Source organism: Diadema setosum, chromosome 15 (assembly GCF_964275005.1).
Source record: "Diadema setosum chromosome 15, eeDiaSeto1, whole genome shotgun sequence".
Taxonomy (NCBI): domain Eukaryota; kingdom Metazoa; phylum Echinodermata; class Echinoidea; order Diadematoida; family Diadematidae; genus Diadema; species Diadema setosum.
The window spans coordinates 15,775,969-15,802,349 of NC_092699.1; the positions used below are offsets into that span (position 1 = coordinate 15,775,969).

The 26,381-nt window shown below is 38.1% G+C and overlaps 1 protein-coding gene across 5 annotated transcripts in view; it reads right to left on the bottom strand.

Moving 5' to 3' along the window:
- Window positions 1-23,899, bottom strand: part of LOC140239329 (tumor protein 63-like) — a 44,320-nt gene extending 20,421 nt beyond the window's left edge. Inside the window, exons 1-7 of one of the 5 annotated variants that reach the window (XM_072319201.1) lie at window positions 23,814-23,881; window positions 20,401-20,486; window positions 7,431-7,650; window positions 6,580-6,688; window positions 4,848-5,001; window positions 544-707; window positions 165-246 (exon numbers count right to left, since the gene is read on the bottom strand). In XM_072319201.1, the coding sequence (XP_072175302.1) occupies window positions 165-246; window positions 544-707; window positions 4,848-5,001; window positions 6,580-6,674 (495 nt within the window). In that variant the 5' untranslated portion in view covers window positions 6,675-6,688; window positions 7,431-7,650; window positions 20,401-20,486; window positions 23,814-23,881. Of the gene's footprint in view, window positions 1-164; window positions 247-543; window positions 708-3,497; window positions 3,663-4,847; window positions 5,002-6,579; window positions 6,689-7,430; window positions 7,651-14,524; window positions 14,643-20,400; window positions 20,487-23,370; window positions 23,513-23,813 lie in introns of those variants that run through there. The other 4 variants (XM_072319200.1, XM_072319203.1, XM_072319202.1 and 1 more) reach the window with 4 other exon arrangements.
- Between the last annotated feature and the right edge of the window lie 2,482 nt (window positions 23,900-26,381).

A 26,381-nucleotide genomic window follows, 5' to 3' on the forward strand; every position in this document is an offset into this window, starting at 1 on the left:
TTTTCTTCATTTCATCTCACTTTGCTCACAGACCCTCAACGTCTAGATCATTAACTTCCATTTGTAATTATTAGAGACTAGTTATTGCCCTGTTGCTTGTCAGAGACAAACGAATGTTCCCACAAAACTTTAAGAAACATCACAACTGTTGCTAGGAAACATACCGTCCAGCTGACGCTCTTTGCAGCCTGCGACGTCGGCTGTCCGAGGTTGATCTGAAAATCATAATCTCCCGGGTATTCCACGCTGGTGACACAAATGAAAACAAAAATGAAGATATAATTTTTTTTTTTTAACTTCTGATTGGTAAAATATTCTTGGTTGAAGGATCAGTTTCTAAAATTGGTAAATTCTCTCTGAATCTTTTGCAGATTTCATGAACTCCACCAGGCCAATTTAATCTTCTCCAGTAATTAAAGACATGAAGTGACAATGCAGACATGCAAATTTAATAACAACATAATTTCTGCAGCACAAAGCTCCCCAAGAAAATGATGAGTTAAACCTGAGACACAAACAGAAAGAGAATAGACGTTGACTTACTTGGTGGGTAACACTTGCTGGACTTGGTTTGGAGGAGGGGTGCACGGGGGCGGCGGTGGGGTGGTTGCATCCGTCGCTGATACGTAGCCAGTAGAGCTGGGCATATTACTTCTAGGGGACTGCTCGTTATCTTGTGGCGGTAGAGACTCAAGCTGTGCAAGAAACTGTAAAAAACAATAAGAAAAAAAAAATGTACATCAGTTGTAGTAAAAAAACAAAAACCAACAACAACAACAACAACCTTTGCATTCAAACAAGAAATACACATTTCTCTGAATCATATCACCAGTAGCATGTTTAATATTTGACATACCCACACTATTTTCATGACATGAAATGCTACTGAGAGGAAGGGGAAGAATTATGGTTGATATGGTACATAGACCAACTGCAACATATCTTTAGATATGAAAAAAAAAAAATGAAATCATGGAAGTGCACTGAAGCCAGTTATCAACACAGATATGTACTAACACCTCATTACAAAAACAAACTTGCAACACTTCTGTGATAGTGGTTAAAGAAATAAAAACTTTTATACCTGTAGTATAGACATGTAAAAAAGCAAAGTCACTAAAACTCTAAAGGACTAGAGAACACACAGAAAATACAAATAAAATATCTATAAAAATTCCCTGATCTCTACCAAAATTTAATCATCTGTTCCTCGTATCATTATCAACTTTTCCTGTAAGTTCATAACCCAAATTCGTTGTGCAACTTTTTGAAATATTTAGCAAGCAGACAAATGCCATCAAAAACAATCCTCCTTGGGGAAGGTAATATTTCATAATAACAATTAAAAATGGGTCTTGTAATTATGCCCCATAGAAGGTATGAAATTTCAACACCAGAAAATTCCACTTTATTTATACTACAACATGTACTACTATTAAAGGCATTCTCAAACAGAATATGATTCTTCTTGACCTAGCCCTTTGACTGGCATAAATGATAGATCATATTTCCTGTCTACACACTGCAAAGAGAAAATTCTGTCATTTCCCCAGAAATGTGATGCCACCCACATCCTCATCTATCATTGTGTAATGTCAACCACACAATTACTACTCAATTTTCAGGAAAACATGTGGATCAATCACAACTTCCTACCAGCAGAGGTTTGGGAAGCAGTTGCAAGTAAACCATTTTCCAAATGAATAGACCTCTGGCACTAAGTCACAAAGACTTGGAACAAGAGCACTCCATAATTTTGTCATTTGGCAGTCTAAGCAGTCAAACAGCACCCAATGACAACAGAGTACTGCTATTTCTGCGACACTGAGTTTAATTCAGACTGTCACAGGTTAGCTGAATGCAAGTCTCCAGATTTGCTTAGTCAGGCGTGGACCAAAAAAAAAAAAAAAAATCGCTGAAAAGTGCGATCAGCAATACGCTCCAAATCACAAGAATTCTTGGTACTGTTCAGGAATTGCTGTGATTATTTCAAAAATGGTGCAACAATCTACACTGCAGTGGGTGTCTGTAACATTAGAGCAAATAATCTCAATATTTTCTATCCATCTTTCAAAATATACATTACAACATCCATGAACAGATGGGGCAAGAGTGGTAGATTTCGGTAGATTTCAGGCAATTTGCAGGACATTTCTGTCCATCTAAACTGGCACCAAAAATCTCAGTATTTGGATCACAATTAACATACTATTACAAAATATGTCTGCGTGTACCTGCCTATGGTCTGAACCGGGGTGCTACAAACCCATGTATACAATTAAACATGGATGTGTGCATGCCAAGGGGACCCATAGTTGCTGTTGGGCATGTAATATTTATAGCAGCTTGCCTGCCAAAAATATAGGGCCTTTGCTTAAAGGCATAATTAACCATTTGCAGATGAAACAAAATCCCAGCATTAGTGCTTTAAAATAGTTCTGAAATGTCAGTTAGGCATAGAAACAACCACTGTAAAAATTTGAATCCCTATAATCAATGTTGAATATTGTTAAATACACAAAATGTGGACAATAGGTATAATAAAAATGTTTCCAGACTAAAACCCGTCAACAGTTATGGTTTATTGAGAAAAATACTGATAAAAAATATGTCCTTTTATTTTAGGTTTTAGTGCGAAAGATTTATACCGTAGGGTGTTTTGTGACACAACAGACCTACACACATGCATCAAATGTGATATCTTGAATATTTTTTAAGTCACTGCTCCCAAAGGTAAACAAGACCTTTAAGAGCCTCCTACTCTGACAAGTGTGGAACTTGATATTTTGTGATGCTCTGCTAAATATACCATGATATGCAGGAATTAATGCAACTGCCTTTACAGGTCCTGTATGAATTATCACCTGAAATTTTACATGAAATTACGTACACTGCATTCCTGTTTTAATGTTGTTTCTGCATCGATCAACAAATACATGTTGGTTGAGCACCATAAAACAAATCATTGGCCTGATAGTACTCTAATATGAATATACCAGTACCATAGTATAAATCATATATCATTTCCAGTGTAGTGGCCTACAAGTTTTTGACAAATGTAAAATGCTGATCACATGCCCATTCTTTTTTTTCTTATGAGAACAAAAATATTACAACAGCACTACAGTCTTTCATATTGCATTGATGAGTAACGCCTTTTATTACATCGCATTGAAGTTACATGATTTGAATCTACTTACAATCATTTCAAATCACAGCTTTAACAAATATATACGAATACCTGGTAAAAAGAATTAAAAACGTAACAATTCATATGATATAACAATCCATAAAAAACAATCAATTGTAAAATAAAAGACATCCATCCAACATAGAATACTATCAGGCTCACAGTGTTAGAAGTGCATAGGCTTGCCCACACCTAACTACATACTTGTGACCGAGTCCTAGAATATTCAGACTGTCTCAGTGCAATAACTGTCAACTAACGGTAAAGCTTCTACACTCCCATGCCATTATAGCAAGAAAGAAATTACCTGGACATAGATGGGTACGGCAGCCCTCTCTTCCTCTTCCTATGAATGTATCGTGAACATCACTGTTTCTCACAATCTTCCTCCCTGACAACATTGCGTAGGTCAATGCTTCACACATAATTCTTTCTATTTCCAGACTCCCTTCTCCACACACACAACCAGCTGTGTACTACACTGTGCATCTACGTCCAGCCATCCAGAACTACTTTTGGCTCATGCATATGCAATAGGGCCCTTATACATATAAGGAAGTGGGTTGTCCTTATCGGGACGGTAGGTTACAAGCATTGTCCAATCACGCAGCAGAATGCGGGGTGAGAAGGTTAGTATGGATGATGTCATCCTAGGGGCCTAACCTGGATTGTATTTGTAAACAAAACATGTCTGGACAAGTTTGCCGGGTCGTTCCATTATTACAATGACACGTACGGTGGGTGAGGGACAGGACAAGAGAACACAATACATGTGGGACTGAGCAAAAGAAGATCATGAAGAAGCCATTGCATTTTAGTTTTTAAAAAGACAGATTTTTCTTTCCTTTTTTTTACATAAAGTTTACATGATCTGTCAAGCAGCTACCACTCCTTTTTTCCCCAACTAGGGAATGATAAACCCACATGATCTGTACTTTTTATTAAAGTGACTGTGAAGGAAAACCACAACCTCTAGGCAAAGGTCCACTGCTTTTGAACACTGAAACAGCTACTTTTGAACACTGAAACAGCTACTTTTGAACACTGAAACAGCTACTTTTCTCCTTTTTCTTGTCCATTGAGGGGTGGGGGGATGAGGGAGCATCGTATGCTTTCTTCTATAAAACTGACATGAAACATGGCAATATTTTTCCTGTCAAAACATGCAAAACATCTTTAATCTATCTCTGTTTTAAATGATTAAAAGTGCATCCTTTTAGCCTTCTGCTGTAATCACGTATTTCATAACTTTATATGATCTACATATCAAGAATTACACAAAAACACAAATATCACTACAGAGAGAGATACTCTAATCGACGTACTTTTGCTCTGCACAGTATACATAATGCAAGTGAAAACATAATTGTTATCATGCCACACTTTTCTATCACATGCATACTTATCCATCATTTAATACACTAATGTGAGCTCATACCATGCCATCGTTGGCCCATATTAAAAAAAAATAGAAAAAAAATCACACAACAGCTGACCATTTGCACTCCAGGATTAATATAGCTAGCCTAGGCATCCACAACACACACACACACACAAAAAAAAAAGAATAATAAGCACGTACATAAACAGAGAGAGAGAGATAGACAATATAACAATTAATATAAAAATTTTCAAACTAAAAAATTGCAATCCTTACCGAGGACTGACTGTCTAGCAGGGGAATATCCAGCTGTGGTTCCATGTGCAGCTGTTCCACTCGAAACTCCACCTGATTTTCAACAATGTTGTTTTCCCCTGGCACCTCATCATAATTGTCGAGGTTCACTTGGATTGGTTCCTGTAAGACCAGTCTGAAATATGACCAAAACACAAATATTTGTGACGTATTACACCTAAAGCTAACTTCAATCGCAACCTCCAGAATAAAACAAAACACAACAAAACAAACCAAAACAGAAGCAATGGTGGAAGCAGTCAGTCTATGCATTAAGTACCCGTTAGCAAAAGGTCTTTAAATTTTAGTCAGAGCTCGTACCAAAGCCTTTGACAAGAACTTGCCTCTTTCAGGAAGTATGGCTATGGAAAAGTCTTAAACCACAGCTGAAATTTTAACTTCCTCCATTTGCAAACAAATGTGAGATTGCAGCTAGGTCTAGAAAATTGATGAATATAATGTCTACCTTGCTGAGGTGTAGACAGAAAACTGAGCTTGAGCAGGCCCTGCACCTTGATAGTTGCACATTTTTTGGAAGCCGGCGTCTTCCACAGGCGAGTCTACGCAACAACCCATGTTCCGCAAATGACATTACCTGACAATACTGCTAATCCCCAAAAGGCATACCTTCTATTTAGTAGCATATCAACTGTGCAAACAAAACTTCTCTCCAAACAAGATTCCAGAGACCTGTCTCCTGGAGTAATAAATCTCCAGACAGAGATTTTTTTTTTTTTTTTTTGCCCTCTTCTCTGAAGCACATAATCTCATCCAGTGTACTAATGACATTTTTTGCAACACAATGCATATCATCACGTTATCTACACTACTATGTCAACATTGCGAGGAAAAACCGTGGCACATTCAAAAGGTATTGCAGTTTACTAAAAGAAATCAGGGCGAAGGGAGGGGTGTCAGCCTGACACCCTATGTACATATTGTACCTTGGAAGACAAAGTTCAAGAAGGCAAAATCAGGGCAGAGATTTGGTTTTCGTCTCTTGCATGACGTGAATATATCTGACAATAGCGATAACACCGTCCTCATTGATTGGTCAGAGGCACACATGGGGAATACCCTATCATTCATCAGCACATATTGCACAATGTATGGTCCAGTCCTATGCGTTAACAGATCCTAAGTCTGCTGCTTCTACTACTGTTCTCATAATGTGAAAGAGCTGATGCAGCTAAACATTGCAGAGAAGTGGTAATCGAAGTATCAGCTATTTGCCAAAAGAACCATCAAGGAAAAAAAGGGGGGGGAAGAGAAAAAAAAAGTTTATGCAAGGTAAAAAATGGAGAAAACAGTGTGAAACAGAATTTTTGTGGGTTAAACCTACATCCAAACACACATTACATGGATGAATAATAAAGCAAATGAAGTATAAAATGTCATCATAGATCATTTCACTATCCATACATGTGATTACCATTGCCAACTGATCAACAATCTTAAACATAACAATCTTGATGTCAAGTTATTGTTGAGGCTGACCCAAATTCTCTTGTTACATACAGAGACGAGACATCACAAAACAAAAAGCAAACTTTTTAGCCAAACAGAACAATACTCTCCTTTTTTAAAAACCACACCAATCAAACACAATAAGCGATCACACACAATTCACTTGACAAAGTAGTAATGGATGATTCAAGCTTCAAGCTAAAAGCATGCACGTTGGTCAAATTGCAAGGTGAAAAGTTAGACTCACCCTTGAGTAGCGTCATCTTGGAGCTGATCCCACAGCCGCATGAAGAGCATCTCTTGGCTCATTGTAAGCCCATCCTGCGACTGTTGGGACGCCATCTCCAGTCGGCTTCCTACCAAGAACGGGGTAAAAAGCAACGAGACGAAAGAGAGTCCTAAAAGTCAGGAGACATACAAAAATGCGGAGCACTGTCGCTGACAGCCATTGAGTAATGTTGGAGCCAAAAAGTTGGCAGATTTCCAAGGATATTCACAACTGCCTCTGAGTACGAGAATTTACTCATTTTTTCATTGGCATGACACACATAACATAATTTCAAAGCTTTTTGACATTACCATAACAATTTATAACTACCTACAGATTTCCTCTGAGTAGGAGAATTTACTCATTTTTCGTTGGTACAGCACTACTGACAAGATTTCAAGGCTTTCTGACGTTTCTATGACGACTCATCCGGAAGGGTATGACTTGATAATACTTTTAAGTTGGGTTTTAATAAAAATTGGCACAATCAAATAAACAGCATAGCGGAAGTTCTATCAAGTAAATAAGACGGGTGATGGTGTTGCTGCCTCCCAAGTCTGCAAATGACCCAACAACTGATACAAACATACAAACATATCATCACTAATCTTCTGTTTCGATATGGAATCAAGAAGAAAATTTTGCATCTCTCATTATTAACTTGTCATATCAAATATTGGTGCCGTCAAAAAAAATCATGAACATGATTTGCAGGCACAAACCAATTGGAAATTTATGAGATCATTACGTATTAGTTTACTGTCTCTTGCTTGTCGAAATTCTAAAATCACAATCTTATAACTTCTAGTTTGCTCCACATCTGAACTCACAAAATTTCACGAAGAGACTCTGGAATGACGAGGATGGAAATGGATGTTGTGTCCTTTCAGCTTCATGCAGCGTTGTTGGATTATGGTGGTGGAATTTGCAGCTCAAATTGCAGCGCAATGCAGCTTTTTTGGGGGGGTTTTCAGCAGATCGGGCAGCATTTATGATGTGAAGGAAACCTGGAAGCCCACAGCATCATGCGCAACAGAGCCACGGGTCACCCTGTAAGAATCAGTCGAAGAAAAAAATAAAAATTAATTAAGTGCTTTGAGATCACAAACCTCACCCAAGACTGGTCAAAAACTTTCCGAAAACAAACGAACTTGACGAAGGTCTAGTTAAAAACAGCAAAGGCTATTAAATGATAAAGAGAGCAAGAGTTAGGAAAGCATGAAAACCGGCAATGACACAAAATCAGGGAATAATTTTCCTGGTATCGCATAGCAATTTGCTATGCATTTTGGTATGACTGCTATACATTTGTACAAAATGTAATTTGCACAGCAGTTTCATTACAAAGACTTGTATACCATTTCGTTGAAAATGTATGTCCATCGACAAAAATTGCTATTCAATTTCGAGAAGGAAAATTATTCCCTGCATATAATGAAGAAGCTCTGAGAAGCACAGAACAGAATGGTAGAAAGTAAAGAAATCACACAGAAGACAGAAATGGGAACCATGAGAGAAAATCACCCAAAACAACAGAAAGAGAGTAAAATAATGGTAATTCTTCCCTCAACATTTTGACTCTAGGACAAACAAAGAGATTAGAATGACGGAGTAAATTTTGTAAAAATCACGACAAAAAATGACAAACCTGTAGAGAGCAGCTGGAATGGGCAAATTTCACAAATTCAATCAAACTAATACAATACCAAGTCGATACTGGTGAAATTGACGGCAGTAGAAATGAACAAGATAAGCAACGGTAGCAGGCCAGGGCAGAGAATAAAAAGTAGAAGCGAAAAAAGTCTGATGATCAATCGTCCAAACTCTCAACAGAACTCGGAGTCACATGTCGGCTCTCTGCAATCTATATCATCGAAGGGGAGGGGTGGGGCGCTCATTGTATGAGAAGATGATGTGTAACATTCCTGAAGTTGCATCACACTTCTCTGAGGTCACAAGGACACATGAAATAGACCTTTTACAGACACCCCTACTACATAGTACATGTCATACGGACCCGCAGACTGAATGGCACAGCTGTTGATGGCCAAGACCCTTCCAATGCATTGGAGCTACAACCTCTGACAACTTCAACTAAAAACTTGTCTGTAAATGACACTCCTGCCTGGAAATGTATGCACAAGTGTGTGCCATTCTTTTCGGCAGATATGACGACAGCAACTATTAAGTTTCTAAAACGTTGGTCTGCCTGATAATGTACTGCCTGAAAGGAAGAGGGCAGATGTTTTACAACAATACCGCTTTGCCACTAGTGCTCACAATTTTTTTTTCTTCTTTTTTATCAAACCTGACGGCAAAAAGTACACTACAGGCCAATCCTACTTACGATGTTCTAGTGATGACTCCAGCTGAGCAGCAGTGTGAATGAAATCAGGTAATACCTAGTACGTTTGATCATCAGATGCAATCATGCAATAACATCCCTCGATTTGGTTGGGATTCACACGGATGCAGTCATGCCATATATGGTGACATACACCACAAAGGCACTGATCAGCAATTGCGCAATACCAGACCAACAACCCATCTTGTATGGAGGATATGACAGACTATGACCTGGGAAAGACCCAGCAACATAGTAACAACCCTGGACGGAGGTGAACAAACAAGAGCAATTTGCTCAGGTACCTGAATGAAATTGCTTGACCACATATTGGGGGGGGGGGGGGCCTTTGCTCTGCCTTGCTCAGTGGTTGTGTAGTTGTGTATGGATTTAGTTTGATATGCACAGTATGAGAGTTTTAATGTTGAAAGCCAGCCAAGTCTCGATATTTTTTGTTTTGAAGTCTTCGAAAGTTCAGGGTAGAAGGTTACTCGGGGGGGGGGGGGGGGGGGGGGGGGGGAATTGGGGCCTGGATAACAAATGGGCTAAAACTGGCAGCTTATGAGACAAGCATAAAATAACAGATACAGATACATTCAATGCATACCCGTGTAACTGCTTCTAAATCATGCTGTCCATTGAATCGATCGATACTGCTCAGGGAGCTTTTGCTTCAGGATAGAAGCAATGCAGGACAGAGAGAGTTCAGCGGCCATGCATGTACAATCTACCGTCTCACCCCTTTAAAGCTTTTGCACCAAAGACAAAGGGAAGTGTGGCAAAAAAGAAGAGAAAATTCCCCCCAGTCATCCTGCCTCAGACTTTCACCCACACATAATCTATGTACATAAAGTATACAGTATATCAATAAAGAAAGGAGTACCATTTTGGCAGACCATCACTGATTTCATTTGATGACTATTAAAGAAATTGCGACAGTTTTGATGAACACACAAATGTATAGGACTGGCAGCAGTACATAACCTTGTGATCTGACACACAAATAAACAAAGTTCAATTTTGAACTCAACTTTTTTTTTCTTCAAAGAATTAGTTTGTATGTGTACGAGTGGTGTATTTGTCACACATCAAAACGAAGTCTTTGTCTCAGAATGTACCCTTTAATCTTTACATGACAAGGTTCCGAAAGACGACAAAAGAAAACTATTGTATTGATATAAATCAAAGAGCAGACAGTGCAAACAAGTTTCATATTCATGCGTATAAATTGAGTTGAAGTTCAATGGCACATTGCTTCACTGTTTAAAGTAAAATCCTCATTATAACAATAAGAAAATGCTTTACAGGGGAGGGAAAATTGTTTCTGCTGATGATAGACTCAGAACAATTGGTACTTAAAGGTAGGGGATACCTTTTACAGACCTCCCAAAATGCAGCAAAACATTAAATATGAACCTCAGGGGACTTGTTTAGGCCACTGCTGAGAAATTTGGAAGTCAACAGTTATCTACAATTTGAATAATGCACAAAACTCAACTACTCAGTAGTTCTGTGTGTCAGCCACACTTAAGCCTTTTTGTTGCAGTCTTCTGTATTTTTTATCTATAAACACAAATCTAAAATAACATATAGAGTGTGTGGCAAGAATCTATATAGAAATGTTTGTAAGTTTTGATGAACTTTCTTCACAAAATATACATGATGGACACACATGCAGTGCATGGGTCTGCAAAGGTAGCCTAGTAATGTACTGGAATTTACGGTGAGCCCCGAAAAAAATTCAATTCAAAATCTAACGGTCAATAAAAATGTATTAAACGTTACCTTCCACTTTCAATACTTCATGGGAGTTTCTAAAATGATACTCTCTTCAACATACCACTGTATTTATACAACTCTTCATTTATGGCATGCAAATGGGATTCCCTACCTTTAAAACAAAACTTCACTATTAATTAAAAACAATGAAGGCTCCACTAATTTTGGCAATCGATTTGTGGGGAAGAGTGTATAGAAAGAATTAAAAATGATACGAAGCAAAACTCTTTAAGAGCATGACTGGTCTACATTTCAATTAATACTGCAGACTACAGATGGCACTTAGCACAGCAAACAGCTTGTGTTCACAGCCATGCTGTTGCATGAGGAGTTTTGATTGGTCGAGAGTAACCAGAATTCTTCTCTTTTCAGGACTACCTTAATCCACATTCTCCTGGGATTAAAAAGAGGCGGGAGATAACGATGATGACTAACGAAAAAAGAAAGAAAAAAGAGGAGAAAGAAAAAAAAAAAAAACATGCTGTGCCAACGTGGAACTTGGTTGGCACCTTCTTGGCCAGGGCCCCCATCCATGGGGGGAACAGGAATGCCTTAGACAGGTTACACCGGTACAAAGAGCTATTGATAGCCCCCTTCAATACTGCAAGTAATTGACCGACGGTATTGTTGATGTGGATAAGCTCAATTAACGTTCGTGATGAGTAGGTATGAGGATTAGCCTAAGAAGAGAGAGAAAGACTGCCGCCTACAAAGAGATTGCATAATCCCACATAGTAGAGTAAGCTTCAGAAACAGGGTAGCTTCAGAAATAAAATATTTTGTATCAGATGCCTTTGAAGCACCATAACTGTGAAACAAGTAAGTCAACAAATGACAAACAACAGTTTAAGAAATGATCAAATTTCACTAGTTCTCTACTTTATCTATACAGAGTTTCATACTTGTGAACTAAAAGGGCTTAAAGGTACTAGCCCACATTTGCAAACCCACGAAAATCAAAACTGCATAAAACAGGTCCAATATGACTTCAAGTACAAGTTATAACAGTAACATACCTCACCTGTCGCTCTTTGTCTATACCATTCGATAAAAGAGAGAAAATCATCGTTTTAAAATCAATTTTCAAACCGGGTCAACCCGACCCAAAATCGAATTACAAGCACGGGCTATAGCTACGTACATTGTACATGTAACACGTACGTGGACCGGAGCTAGCGAGCGTTATACGCATGCATACGGATTACGGTGCATTTTCATTTATTTTTATGAAAGTAATGGACTAATTGGAACGAAATTTTGCACAGGTGTTACTGCAATCATACCCAAACTCCATGCTAACTATGAGACCAATTGCTGCAGGTTTACAAATGTGGGCTAATACCTTTAATGCATTGATTAGAAATTGGAAGCAGGCAACCTTCAATTGACAGTAACCAAATTAGACTTGCACTATCACGAATAACATTACCTTCCAACAAACATTCATTCAAATTTGATCCAGTGATATTGAATACCTATTGTAGATTTTCTGACATTATATACAAAAACCTTAACAAAACATTTGGACATGATGCATATCAGCATCCACTGTTTAGCATTTATATTTTCCCCCCATAATCCGCAAATAGTTCTTAACACCATATTAAGATCATTATGTTAAACACAGAATCACTGCTAAGGTTATTGCAAACTTAAACTGACAGCATATAAAACTGACTAAGCTGAATATCTGAATCTCCTCCCTGATATTTAATGTGACATTTAATACCGGTACTCTAAAATTCATGACTAATTTTATGAAATTAAATATAAGGAATGCAATCAGTTGACCTCAGTCAATTTTCTGGGCATGTATCAAATACTCAGAAGCATTTGATAAGGACATCATGGAGCGGGAAGGCTGATCTGGCTCTGAGATAAGTACATTCGAGAATCCCCATACTGTATTATGTACAGTTCTATCACTGATCTCTCAGAGTAAAATGTAAAAATACAGCCAAAGAATCTTGTCTTGAGTTGGCTGTTACCAATGACCATATGCTTCGATGCAAGTAGTCACTGAATAGTGGCTGACAGGCGCTATTTGAGGTTTTTTAATGTACTGTATACACCATATATTTCGCGAGTCTAAATTTTCGCGAATCGGGAATTCCCCACGATTTCGCGAGTGGCTAGATTCGCGATCATGGAGTCCTGTACCGAACGGAGAAGTGTACACGCGTACGTCACATTCACATCGAGATCAGCGTCAATATTTTCGTGTGTCTTTAATTTCGCGAATAGCACCTGACTCGTGAAATTCGCGAAAATAAAAACCTCGCAAAATATTCGGCGTATACAGTACCCCGCTGGGCAGCGAAAAGGAATTCAATCAATTGGACCACTCGCATATCCCCATGTTACCGGATTTTCAAATTAAAAACATAGTTCCATATATACCTGCAGAACTATCAATTTTTGCTCTAAAATGTACACTATGGTGCATATGAAGTGTGTGAAAAAATGGCATAGAATAATAATAACACAATTTCATCTCCAGGGGTAACGATGAAAATGTGAAATACCAACCAAAAAAGTTCACTGAAAGCACAACAGTCTAAGAGCATACCCGATTGTGGTTGTTACATACTTTTTTTTATGATTGAGTATCAATAATCGACAAATAGGACAACAGTAGAACTCGCCGATCTTTCGCGCTATAGAGTGAATCGCATGGACTTGTTTTGAAAATGCGATGCTAGGGCACGACTGCTTGTCAGGTAACATTCTACCTACCCACAATGCTGAATAGGGAGGGCTCTTCTGGAATAAAAGTTGTACATGTATACGATTTGAAATTTGATTATCGATAAGCAACAAATCGGGCAACAGCAAAACTCGCTGATTTTTTGCACTTCAGAGCGAATTGCATGGAGATGGTAGGAACAGGGAGGTGGAAAGAGACGTTCTCTTTCCACCTCCCTGGTAGGAAAATGCGACTGCTAAGGCAATGGTGAACAGGGAGGGCTCTTCTGTTATAAAAATTGCATGCAAACGATCGAAGCTATTTTATACTTCTGATCTCAAAATTCTCCAAAACAACGCATCACCCTGGCAAATCACATCAGCCAGATTAAGTTTCTTGGTAGACTCTTTTGATGTATTGCAAGCAATTCCAAACAGCGGAAGATAAATTTTGAGTCCTGAGAACAATATTTTGGCTTTAAGAAACAGGTACCCGTATACATGTGTAATCATAACTCTGAATATCTGACAATCCTTTTTTTTTTATCTTTTTTTTTTCTTCAAGATAGCGTTTGCACTATTTTAGATTATAATGATTATTAGCTACATGCAAGAAGACACTGTCACACTTCCATCATTAAAATTTGCTTTGATGAACTTTATCAGCATTGAAATTCTACGACTGAATTAATATCAGCACCAAAGTTTGAAAGTCTAACATTATGCTAACTTGGTGTAGATTGTCAAAATAAGCCAGCATTTGGCCCAGAAGCCACTTTCTCATTCATACTGGCCTTTTTACATTTTTTTTTTTTTTTTAATGTAGTACAGTGTGTTTGCGACCTGTCCACACTGAATTACAAGTGCTGCTGGGTACAGGCTTCGTGCTTGTCCAGGGATACAATGTACAATCAGTACGTGCAGTCCTATGTATGTAGTAAACTAGTACATTACACACGTCACTCATGCAAGAGGTGCCCACATACATAGCGGTAGCCACACAATACAATGTACTGATATAGGACTTGTAGCCATCAAATCATTGTTGGAGGGTTAACAATACTCAAGAATGATGTGTAAAAATACAGTAAACCACAACTGATAGGTGGTACTCACTGTCAACCAGCTTTCAAAAGAAATTTCTGTAAATTTCCACGTCCCTGTCCCGCCATTTCAATCACATGCCACTGGTTGTAAGAGCTGCACTGTACACACACCGACTGCAAATGCTGCATACAACCAACACACTTTATCTCGGCGTTTCACTCATGCCTACTGCCCCATGCTTGGTAAGTACAATGTACAATGCATGTGGGCAAACAGATGTTTTGGAGCTCTTAAAAAAAGGTTGTAGTCTCTTTTAAGCCTCTTAGAGTAATTATGCATCATAGGCACATAAAGGGAATGAAACCAAAATATTGGATGGACCAAGTTAATGCGGCATTATATAGTATTCCACACATCAGCAAAGTGTGAGGAAAAGCAAAGAATCAAGTCAACAGCTTTAATTTTTAAAGTTTCAACACCGCCGTCGTTGGATGAAAAGACTACGACAGTCCACGACATTACTGCAGGACAATATGAAAAAGAAATGAAAAGAATTCAACAGATTCTCATTTTCTGGCAGAGTGAAAGTGCATTTTACTGGTCCTTATACTGCTACCTCTTTCATAAGGGGAGTAATATGACCATTTACATATCGTATGATATGGTTGTTCCCTATGCAACACAAAACATAAAATAAAATAAAAATAAGAAAACAAAAATTGTGCTAAATCTGGGCAATGTGATACAGAATCAATGTACTGAATTACACTTTTTTTTTTTTCATTTTGCAAAATCTGTGCTGCATGGTAAACAATGTTGCATTTAAATACCTTAGTCTCAGATGTTCTGTGAACATAAAGCAACATTTGAATTGATTTGGCTGCAACATTGAATTGATTTGGTTGCAAAATAAACCCTAAATGCTTATATCAGAAAATGAAAAATGGGTAGCTCCCTGATTTACCACATTCTGCAAACAGCTGTACTCTATAGACAGTAACTGTTAAAATAGACTGTACTTTCAAAAGCATAGTGATAGCTGTTCAAATCTCTTTATAAAATGTACATGTACATTATGGCATAACTCTCTACACTTTAAATGCTAGAGCTTTTTTTTTTTTTTTTTTTTTTTTTTCATGCATCTGAACATTCACACTGTTTGGCAAGGGAAATTAAAGACTTGGTAGTGTGGGGATACCATAGAGCTGGAAGACTGTTTCTGGCTCAGATACATTTTGGGAATACCAGTAACAAACTGCACAGCTTTATCATGGATCTTTCATTCATTCAGTTCATTCATTTCACTTATTTTCACTTAATAAAACATGCATACATAAAATGTGACAATGGTAGAATGACAAGTATAACATGACAATGTGACAAACAAACAAACAAAGCAAACAAACAACCAAAGATATCAAGTGAAAGGGTTAGTGAGAAGGCAATGGGCCTTATTCAAAACTCATCCCAGAAAAGTAAATACAGCATTATGTCTCTTCTTTCTATAAACTACATGTATAACTGAGAAAAACGTTGGCACACACACACACTCACACATACACACACATGCATACACAGACAAAACATACACCAGCACATTAACAATACACAAGATGCCATTTTCACAAACACACCCCTATCATGCTATTCTCTTATAAATTCAGAAAACTATATTGGTAACTTCCAGAATACCTTTCAAGTAAAATACGCTTGAAAGCTTTCTTAAAACTTTGTACCGTTTTCTTACATTTCACATCAGAGTAGATAGAATTCCAGATTTGAGGGCCTTGAAAATATTGACTTTTTGTAGGAGGATGTTCGAATCTGAGGTAAGTAAAAATTTCTACAATTTCTTGTGCCATAATTATGATTATCTTTGTTTAGTTTAAAATAACCAAGTAATGATACAAGTAAAATACCATTAAAACATAAGAACATATATACTGCACTCTGTAATAAATATGTATCTCTCAGTATGTATAGTAAACACTAAAGCCAAAGAATCTTGACTGGAATTGACCAATACCAACGAGTGTCCGCTTTGATGCACATACAGTTGTATTCGCGGACATGTGGTTAACAGACATGGTTTTCAAATGTACCCCAGTGGGCAGTAAAATGAAGGTCAATTCAATAAAACAACACATTTCTTCACACTACTGGGTCTCTAACACTCGCCTATTTCGAGTACGGTGCACCAGAGCAAGTGAGAATACCAGATCTTTTGTGATGTTGTAAGGTAGCATTAGTACATGATATACTGTACATTTAAGTTTCTTTATGTCCATGAACTTTTTCTATGGACTATGCAGTACCACGGGTATTCTGATTCTTTTTCTTCTGTTTTTTTACATTACACCTGGACTGACAGTCTAGCGGTCTCGTTTAACAGGTGTGTGCAATGACCCTCAAGGATGGGAAGCAAAATAGTTTGTATGGTCACAGAGCAAGCCATTAACACTCATACATGTACACACACATACACACGACACAGACATACACACAGACACTCACTCACTGCAGGTCAGGCTGGTGATGCCCCAGTAGGCAAAGTCCAAAGGTCTCGCAAAATTGTTTGCTTATCATGAATAGATATATGAAAATGACAATGTCACTGATAACGCTAATCATGAAATTGACATTAATGACATTGGCGATGTATCGATAAGTTCACCCATTGAAGACTAGTCCAGAGTATAGAACACGCAGCTTTGGGCAGGTGCCTATGGAAAATGCATGTAAATACAGTAGCAAAATCAGCTCATCCTCAACTGATTAATCAAGAGTAAAATATATATAACACGGAGATGATATGAGGTTTGGTATCATATTCTTTTCTTTTTGCAATCATATCATTGTGGCAGACGAGTACTTGTAGAACATCAAAAAGGATGGGGTACTTACTGTAGGGTGGGTGTGGCACCATTGTACATTGTATATATGAGGCATCCACGCACTGTAGCTTTCCAACTTTAAAAAAAAAAAAAAAAAAATGCATTTACTGTCATTTGGATTGTTGTGTTGTTTCATGATGCTAGTATTAAAACCTTTTTTTCAGTATCCCCATTAAATTGTAAAAAAGGAAAAAAAAAACTATTTGCACATATTCAACTGGAAGGTTGTGAGTATACAGCTGTACTAGGTAGGCCCTATAACTATACACAAAGTTCTTTTTTTTTTTTTTTTTTTGGAGGGGGGGGTGGAGATTAATGAAAATTAACTACATGTGGCTATAACGTAACTCAGGCATCCTCAAATTCTTTAATTTTTCCTTGACAAAAGCAAATGACTAGCACTAAAATGGCAAAGCTTCAACTGCCAGTAAAATGTAAACAATCTCTATTTGCATTCAATGCTTTTAAAAACATGGAACAGCTGCAGATGGAACTTTCATTCAGTCTAATGACACAGGATCAGACTTCAATAGTTGTTGTTGGAGACAAAGGAAAATACCACAGTTCCCGTCTGCTGGCTAGAATTTGGCACCGAGCCACATCAGAAGACAAAGCCTTTCAAAATCATATTAAAACTACATCCATTATTCTTGAAAAAGATCATCTTCTAGTCTGTCATTTTTATTTTTTGTCTGTGTTCACACATAAAATGCATGTTCGGACATGTAAACTTGAAAACTTCCTGGACTATGGAGAAACTTCCATGCTTGTTTTCACTTGATTTTGGGCACAAGACGATCAATAAAACTTAGGTTGACATTTCACGATGAAGATATCAATGGTACTACTCTCAGTGGTATCATCATACAATTTGTAATTACTATCATCATCATAATAGCATAATCTTCGCCAAACTCACAGCTGCTACCTATCAATTATTCAGCGAAATGACTGTCATGACAGAAATGTAAAATCAATCATCCAATCATGAATTCTCATAGCAATACAGCATAAAGTGTTGCTGTGTCTGCACGGTTATATATTAACAGCCTGCACTTTCTCAAAACTAATACTTGTATTACAACAAATCATTAGATGCACCTTAAATGCACAAACTGTTGACAAGAAATAATAACCCGAAAGTCCAATAGTTACACACAAGACACTGGCAATATCATCTCACATATCAAGGTGAAAAAAACAAAAACAAAAACTCCATCCTTTCAATTTATACGTATAGATCTAATGCCTTTCCATTTATACACAGGGATAAACACACATATGTTGAATAAAAGCTAAAATGAAAACATCATGGCCAGATGAGAAAAGACATGGAAACAGGAATAAAATAAGATAGAGGAGAGAGAGAGAGAGAGGCATGGCCAACACAGGAGATGGGACGTGGTCAAGGCTAAAGCGAGGATGAACATAAATAGACGGGAATTTCTCTAGCTGATTGGCCAAAGAGGCTAGCGTTTATTCTCTGTACTGCCCGGAGATATATTGTGGAGTGCATCACTTCTGCATCAAATTTCCCCCTCACACTTTGCCCAGGCCATCAAGTTAGCCAGGAGGAAGTGAAGCGGGGAGATCGTGGACATGTAGGTCACAGGCTGAATAAAGAATGCATGATGAACTTCATAGTCAGTGACCCACTTGTCCCTGATCATCATTTCAAGCGTTGATGGGGCTCAGATCATCGGCTCCACGCTCAGATTGAGCTAGCTGAACTTTCAGTTAACCTAGAATTAGCTGTAATGGTTGGAGCTCCATGGGAGTTCCTAAACTCAGGGTCCATGTGACCACTCTCTACAATTTCCTGATTGCAGGAGTTGTCTAAGTTTGGTCACTGCCCTTCACAACAATTAATGTGTTAGTACATAATGCATCTCAACACAGCTTGCTAAATTTTGATTTCCTGTGTAAGAACAGTTATCTAATGTGCTCACAGATAAGGATGACCGCTGGAGGTATCAAACAATTCCAAGCAAATGAAATCACAAAATGGTTATGCATTTACAATGTTGTATTTATTACAGAATAATGCACATACATCACTACACATATTGCAGTTACACAATTTACATGTGGCGTACAATTGCATGCATGGTGAATACACGAGGCATAAACCAAGAGATAATCATTAAAAAAAAAAAATTCAATTCTGAACATTGATAATGAGCAATGTGTGAATGAGCTCCAGGTATGAGGAGTAACTTTCTTTGTTTTCAACAGGCTCACTTACCATCAATGATACATGTAAACAATATCACGAAAACACACATGTACTGTGGTACCATGAAAACATACATGTACCCACTGGAAGAGTTTATGATACAAATTAACACAGCAAATCAAAGGAGCTGTAATGTCAATTTTTTGCAGTTGTCACTCCTCACCTTTTGGTAATAGTGAAACCATTTGCAGTAACACTTTCTGTTACTCAACAATACAAAAAAAAAATGATTAAATCATTAGCTAAACCTTTACAATATGCAAACTCCTTAATACTGAGATCTGGCTTTGCAATCCAGTGGTTTTCTTTAGTCGAGGACAGATTCTTTATCTGGTTATCAATTCATTACATTCGTATAAAATCACAAGTTCTTTCAAGACAGGATCTGGTAAATTTTGCCTTCACCTAAAGAAAGGAAGAAACAACACATACTGTAATCTGCAGCTCACATGGGCATGGCGAAAAGGACACCTTGATCTGAACATTCTTATGGCCAATTGCTCATTAATGACATCACAGGAAACGAAATGTACATATATTCCATAATTTCTGGATTGTCCGGTGCCAGAATTCAAACCTATAACAGCTTCTACTTCTACGGTGCTTCTCATCAAAGCCTGTTCAGCAACTGGATGAGCTCCATTGAGGATGAATTCATCTCAATTCTAAGATGGACAATGTCATTGGGTGTCAAAATGACCTGTTCAGTAGCAGAACAAAAATATCTTTACTTTCACACTGTGAAGGGAGAATCATAATATGTTTAAACTAAAAAGAGGAGTGAACAATCAACATTTGGAATCATCACTGATTACCAGAGACCTCCATGGAAAATCCCTGGATACTACCAGTCTGAAATCTCTGAATAAGGTCATCCATATTGACCAAGCTGGAGTTTGATCTGAAAAGATTAAAACCAGAATTTTTCTTGTGTGCATTTTGACTTCACAAATTTCATATGAGCCAAGATTAGCAAAATTAAAATGGACACAAAAAAACTCTGGTTTTACAGTCTATACATACGTATGTACACTACATGCCCTGAATGCCAGCAGCAATACACATAAATTTCATGCCACGAAAGAGGCTGCCGGCTCCACTTTGGGAAAATGTCATGCCATAAAAATTTATCGCTATGTATTTTTTTCCCTTCTTTCTTCATCCATTTAAGCATGCAATCAAAGAAAATTTCCTCTCAACATTTTTGCTTGGTAACACAAAACCACTCTAGCATTACATAAAGTCAACGGGCAAAATTTGGAAAGTCGTGATGCTATCCAAGTGGGTCATACTGTGGCTGTGGCACACTGTATAGATCTGTACAGCATATATTTCACCTTTTTCTCTTCTTTTTTTTTTTTTCGGTCAAATTTTGGTAGTTGGTTGCTACACAAACTCATCAACATGTAAAAAAAGTCTCACTCTTTGCATGACATTGCCAAATAACCCTTCACAAAATATTTGGTTAAGTCCCGATTCACATAAAAATTAGACTTCCTTTATGCCACCTAAACGGTACACAGCCTAAACAAGTCTTTCAGGACAGGTCTTTCAAATTACTTGAGAAAGTTCATTGGGACATGACATTGGTTCTGTACACAGAACAAGAATCTTCCAACAAAACATAGATCTAGTCTATTCCTGTCTAATCTTGATCTTGGTATCAGAACATAAATGTAACAAAATCTAAATTGCCTGCTTTCAAACCTCTCATTCAGGATTGGAGCCTCGAGATCAAGTCCATAATACTACATCACTGTCATCGTTGATAAAACATTACGGTCAGACAGTTCTTCTTCCTGGTGAGTGACCGTAATCAACATGCTGATTATTCTGTCACTAGTTCTTGACGTTTTCTATGTAATTTAGATCTACCAAGCTAATAGCCCCGGAGACCGCGCCGCAAGGCGCGGTCCTGGCGGCTACCTCGCAGTTTAGCTGAAGTTAAAAATCACGAATAACTCCCTATTGCCACATACGGCGACTTCACAAATAAAGCATGGCTAAATTTCTATCATAAACACAATGACAATAAAAAATGAAATATGCATTACCCCATTGCCTTAGTTCTTCTTACCAATTTATCTGGAAACTGCAAAATTTCCCACATTTTTTAGGAGTAAGCGGCCTGCCCTAGTGGAGAGCTTTGCTGCTATTTTGAACATGTATATCCATTTGTACGCATCTACGCATGCGTGAACAATGACGTCAACGTTACGGATGCTCAAGGATATGAATAATGCATCATCGCACGGTGCATATAAGGTGAAATGAATATGCATCATGTAGCGAGCAATACAGCTGTCAATGCACTGCATGAATGCATGCTGTGCGCATGTGCTAATGATTGTGAGTTTTAGTGAGCATCGGTGAGCTGAAGATATTTGCTTTATAAGACAACATTTTCTGCATCATAAGCAATGAAATGCATCAAACAGCCGCCGATGTGAATCATTTAGGTTTAATCGACCCATGTAAGTAGTTTTTGTTGAAAAATGAAGGAAATATAGCGCCGCAACGGTACCCGTTTTGTACAACATTAAGATCTGAATGCGAAAACGGCGCAGCCCCAATGCTGCACGTTGGGGCTGGTCGCAGTTACCAAGCTAAGTGCTCTCTCTACAGTCCAAGCATACTAGCCCGACCAGATGCTGTGTGAAGCACAGCGTCAGACAGACGGGGCCTCGCCATCAAAGTGGGGAACCACAACAAAACTACAAAACTTACACATTACTTGATAGACATGTGTACATTACTCACTTATGCTTACATGCATATTATAGAAGGTACATAAGTCCATAGAGAGCCCTCACGATAAGTCCATTGAACAAAAAAATGGCAATTTCTAGTGCAATCCCCAACCGTCGGGGGTTCATCGTTGCAGAATTCAAAATGGCGCATTGACCACTCAGCAAATGCAAATTATGCATCCGCATACGTGGCTGGAAGTGCAGCGATCTACTGCGTGCATGCCTGCGCTCTTTGTAGCAGCACGGTCGACAGCGTGACCTTTAAAAGTGCATTCCCTATCGTGTGAACTCCTAATTATCAGATGTACCGTTCGCACATGCTGCATATAATCTTCATTTTCGGTAAGTTGTGAAATGTGTATGTCAATATCGATAACATAGATATGTAGTGTCATTATAAATGAAGATTAACTTTTAATGAGTTTGAGGTGACCAAAAATGTCAAGGATCAAAACTCAAAGCGATCGTAGAGCGATCACCGAGCTCTCTTTGTGTTCTGGGCCGTTCCGGTACAGCCCTGTCGCTATTTATACAGCGACTGGGTTGCGTAGGCCTCATAGTTAAAAGCACACTTGGTTCAATGCATTAATAAGTTGCTCATTTTCTTCTAAAAGGAGCTAGATACTCTAACCGGTGTTAGACCTCTAGCCTAGAGTCAATGGTATAATGGGTAGTGCCTAAAAGTGGACGTGTTTGTTTCATGTTCTTGGACTTGGTCATGTGTAAAATACATGCATTTACGTAAGCCATGAAGCCTAATGTAAGACATTTAATACCGAGTGAAACCGACAGACAATTAATTAGACCTACCTAATTATACAGACTGTTCTCACGAAGTGCAAAGCAACAATACCCTCAGGATGAGGCTCAGCTGCAGCTCGTCGCAGCGCAGCGTGCATACTGGGAGCTGTATTGGATGCATCGGAAAGAAAAGGGAAATCCCCCGCGCACGTACACATCGCGCCCACGTTCCCCTACGCATGCAATTGTGAATTGGTCATTCCAATCAAACCAGACTTGTATCAAAATATTCACCTGAAAATGGAGCAATTACGGTGGTTGGGGTCGTCAAACAGATTCCACTCTCCTTACCTTCTAAGCCCTTAATTATCTTCAACACTAGGCATGTTCTTGGACATTGCAGGTTGAGCTGTCGGTTACCGAGCTGTCCCCCTTTCCCCGGCCGGGTAAACTCTCGCTTTCTGACCTGACCGACTTTAGGCTGCGGCCGCGCACACACCACCTACGGTACGGCCGTACGGGCAAGCAAGAGAAAAATGCCAAGCGCACACACTCGTGTACAAACGTTTATGCGACGTTGCGCACCGTGTTAGCTGCAACGTGTAACTACAGAACCGGCTACAGAAAAACATCGCTAGCCATATAAGAAATTCGTACTGATTTTTCGTCTTCATGACAATATCTTATCATTTTCGCCACCTTTAGTCACACTGCCAAGTACAATCAGGAAAACTCACCTCTCACCCGGCTGTTACTTAGCTGTTTCAATCGCTAACTACTAACCACTTAGTCAGTCTACTCCCGCCATGTGGTTACTTCAAGGGAATGTTGTGGAAGTAATTATAATACGGCGACTTAATTTGCATAAATTCTTCCGCGTGGGAAATTTGTTAGTAAAACTAAATTGTCGTCAAAGATCCGCTTATTTTCGAGGTTTTAGGTCATTTCTTCATTTGGAATTTGTAGCATCTGACATTCAAACTGAAAAGAAAGAGTGATATGGACACCGATGATGTCCGGTGTGGAACTATATGTCAATACTTATCATCCATCTTAAAACCGTATTACCTACGCAATTGTGCTATTTTTAACCACTGTCTCCTGTGTAGTACACATTGCTCGTAGTGAAAGGTTGTGAGCTCGTACTTACAGTAACACAGTCGAGTCGACGTCGCTCACAAAATCGTAGACATTACACGCAATTAAACAAAAACAACAACACCTGACCACGAATCTGCGGATGCACGTGTACTGTGTACTACCGTACATTATTGTATGTGCGGTGCAAATGTAACTAAGTTTTTTGTAATCAGCAGCAGCAGCGCTTCACTTTGGCTAGACAACACTTTTATTTTCTAGGCCCAGTGAGATTGAATACAAACTTTCAAATAAAACTGAGGCCTTTTTATTTCATTTTTTACCCACATCCCTGCCCACTAGCACTAGTGGGCAGTGGCCGACTGGTAGAAAAGCAGGGCTCTAGGGCCTACATGTTTTATAGAATTCAATGGGGAGGGGGTATATCAGTGCCAAGAGCTATATAGGCTTACATTATGCACTACCCTTTGCAGATGAAATAAAAACTCAGCTATAGGGGGCCTAGTCCTTCAAAATAGTTCTAAAATGTGAGTCAGAGATAGAAAAAAAAAAACAAATGTAAAAAATTTATCAGTACATTGTATACTCAATGTTGTACTTATAAGTATTGTTCAATAAACAAAATGTGAACAATGGTTATAATATTTTTTCGTTATGTAGCCCAAACCTTCTACAGTTATTTATCGAGAAGAATATCTCCTTATATTTTAGGCTTTATTGCATTTTTTTTTATATGGTAGGATGTTTTGTGATACAACTGACCTACACATATGCATAAAATGTGATAACTCGAACTTTTTTAAAATTACTGCGCCCAATGGTAAACAATACATACCTTTAACCAATATGGATAAGCCTATCTCGAGCTATAGTGACAGCGAATTATTTCACTACAAGTCAAACTATATTAGGCCTACCCCAAGTACCTCTGCTATAAAACTTTGGATGTTCGTACAGGGACACTAAAAACGTACGTGTGTCACGTTGAGATGATAGTGTTTGTACCCCCACCCCAAGATATTATCATGATCAGGGGTGGATCGATCTTTTTGCCCAGTGACGATGAAATCATGGACTTGATCATGACAAGCGAAACAAAAAAAAGTCTTAACTTTTTTTCTTTTTTTTTTTGCTGCCGTGCTGCTACTTCTCTTCCCAAATCCACAGATAAACAAAAAATGAATGAATAAATGAATCAATCAATCAATCAATCAATCAATCAATCAATCAATCCATCAATCATGTCAATACATGAATAAATAAATAAATAAATAAATAAATAAATAAATAAATAAATAAATAAATAAATAAATAAATAAATAAATAAAACAAAAAGTCATGAGTGTAAGCCCAAACAAAGCAAAGAAAAGCAGAAACCAAAGGAGCTAGGCCGATGGGGGTTCAACCCCCACATCCCCCCCCCCCCCCCGCAATCGACCACTGTAATGATGACTGTAAATATAGATTACAGACTGGACGTAGCAAAACTTGTATGCACGAACCGACGGAGAGAGAAAAGAAGTTTGAATTAGACCAAGGTCTGGAGTATCTGTCACACCTCCATCAATACTGGCTCTCTGAATATTTGATACCAGTGCTAGTATCATTGTTAAACATAAAATTATAAAACAAAAATTCTAATTGATCAATCCTATAAGTTTTAGTACATTTCTTCACATTCTTCACATAGACCTGACAACGAATCCGTTTTATGTACATGTATATCATCACAACAAAATAATATTAATAATAATAATAATAATAGACACGACCTAGATGACAATTGAGATATTGCTTTCAGCAAGACCTATCTTATTAAATTCTATAATTACTATGTTTGTATCAATATAATACTCTGACAACATTGCTATGATATCTGGGTTATTTTCGTTATTTTTTTTAATCATAAAATCACGTGGGGATGAAACGTATAACAAGATGAGGTTGCACCCTATTGATAAAAAAAAAAAAAAATCAAGGCTTGTGTCCAAGGCCAATTGCAACTGAGGCAAATCTGAAGGAAACTTTGAGACGAGAAATCAGTCCATTTCTTTCAAATTTCCCCTCAACAAGTATTCCCACTCAAGTATAACGCGCACCTCCTGTAGTAACAGTCGGGCAGATACTGATTATTATGAGAGACGACTGGAAGGAAGACTAAGATCTTGCTAAGCTCATACTAGTAACACGCAGTTCGAACTTCGGAC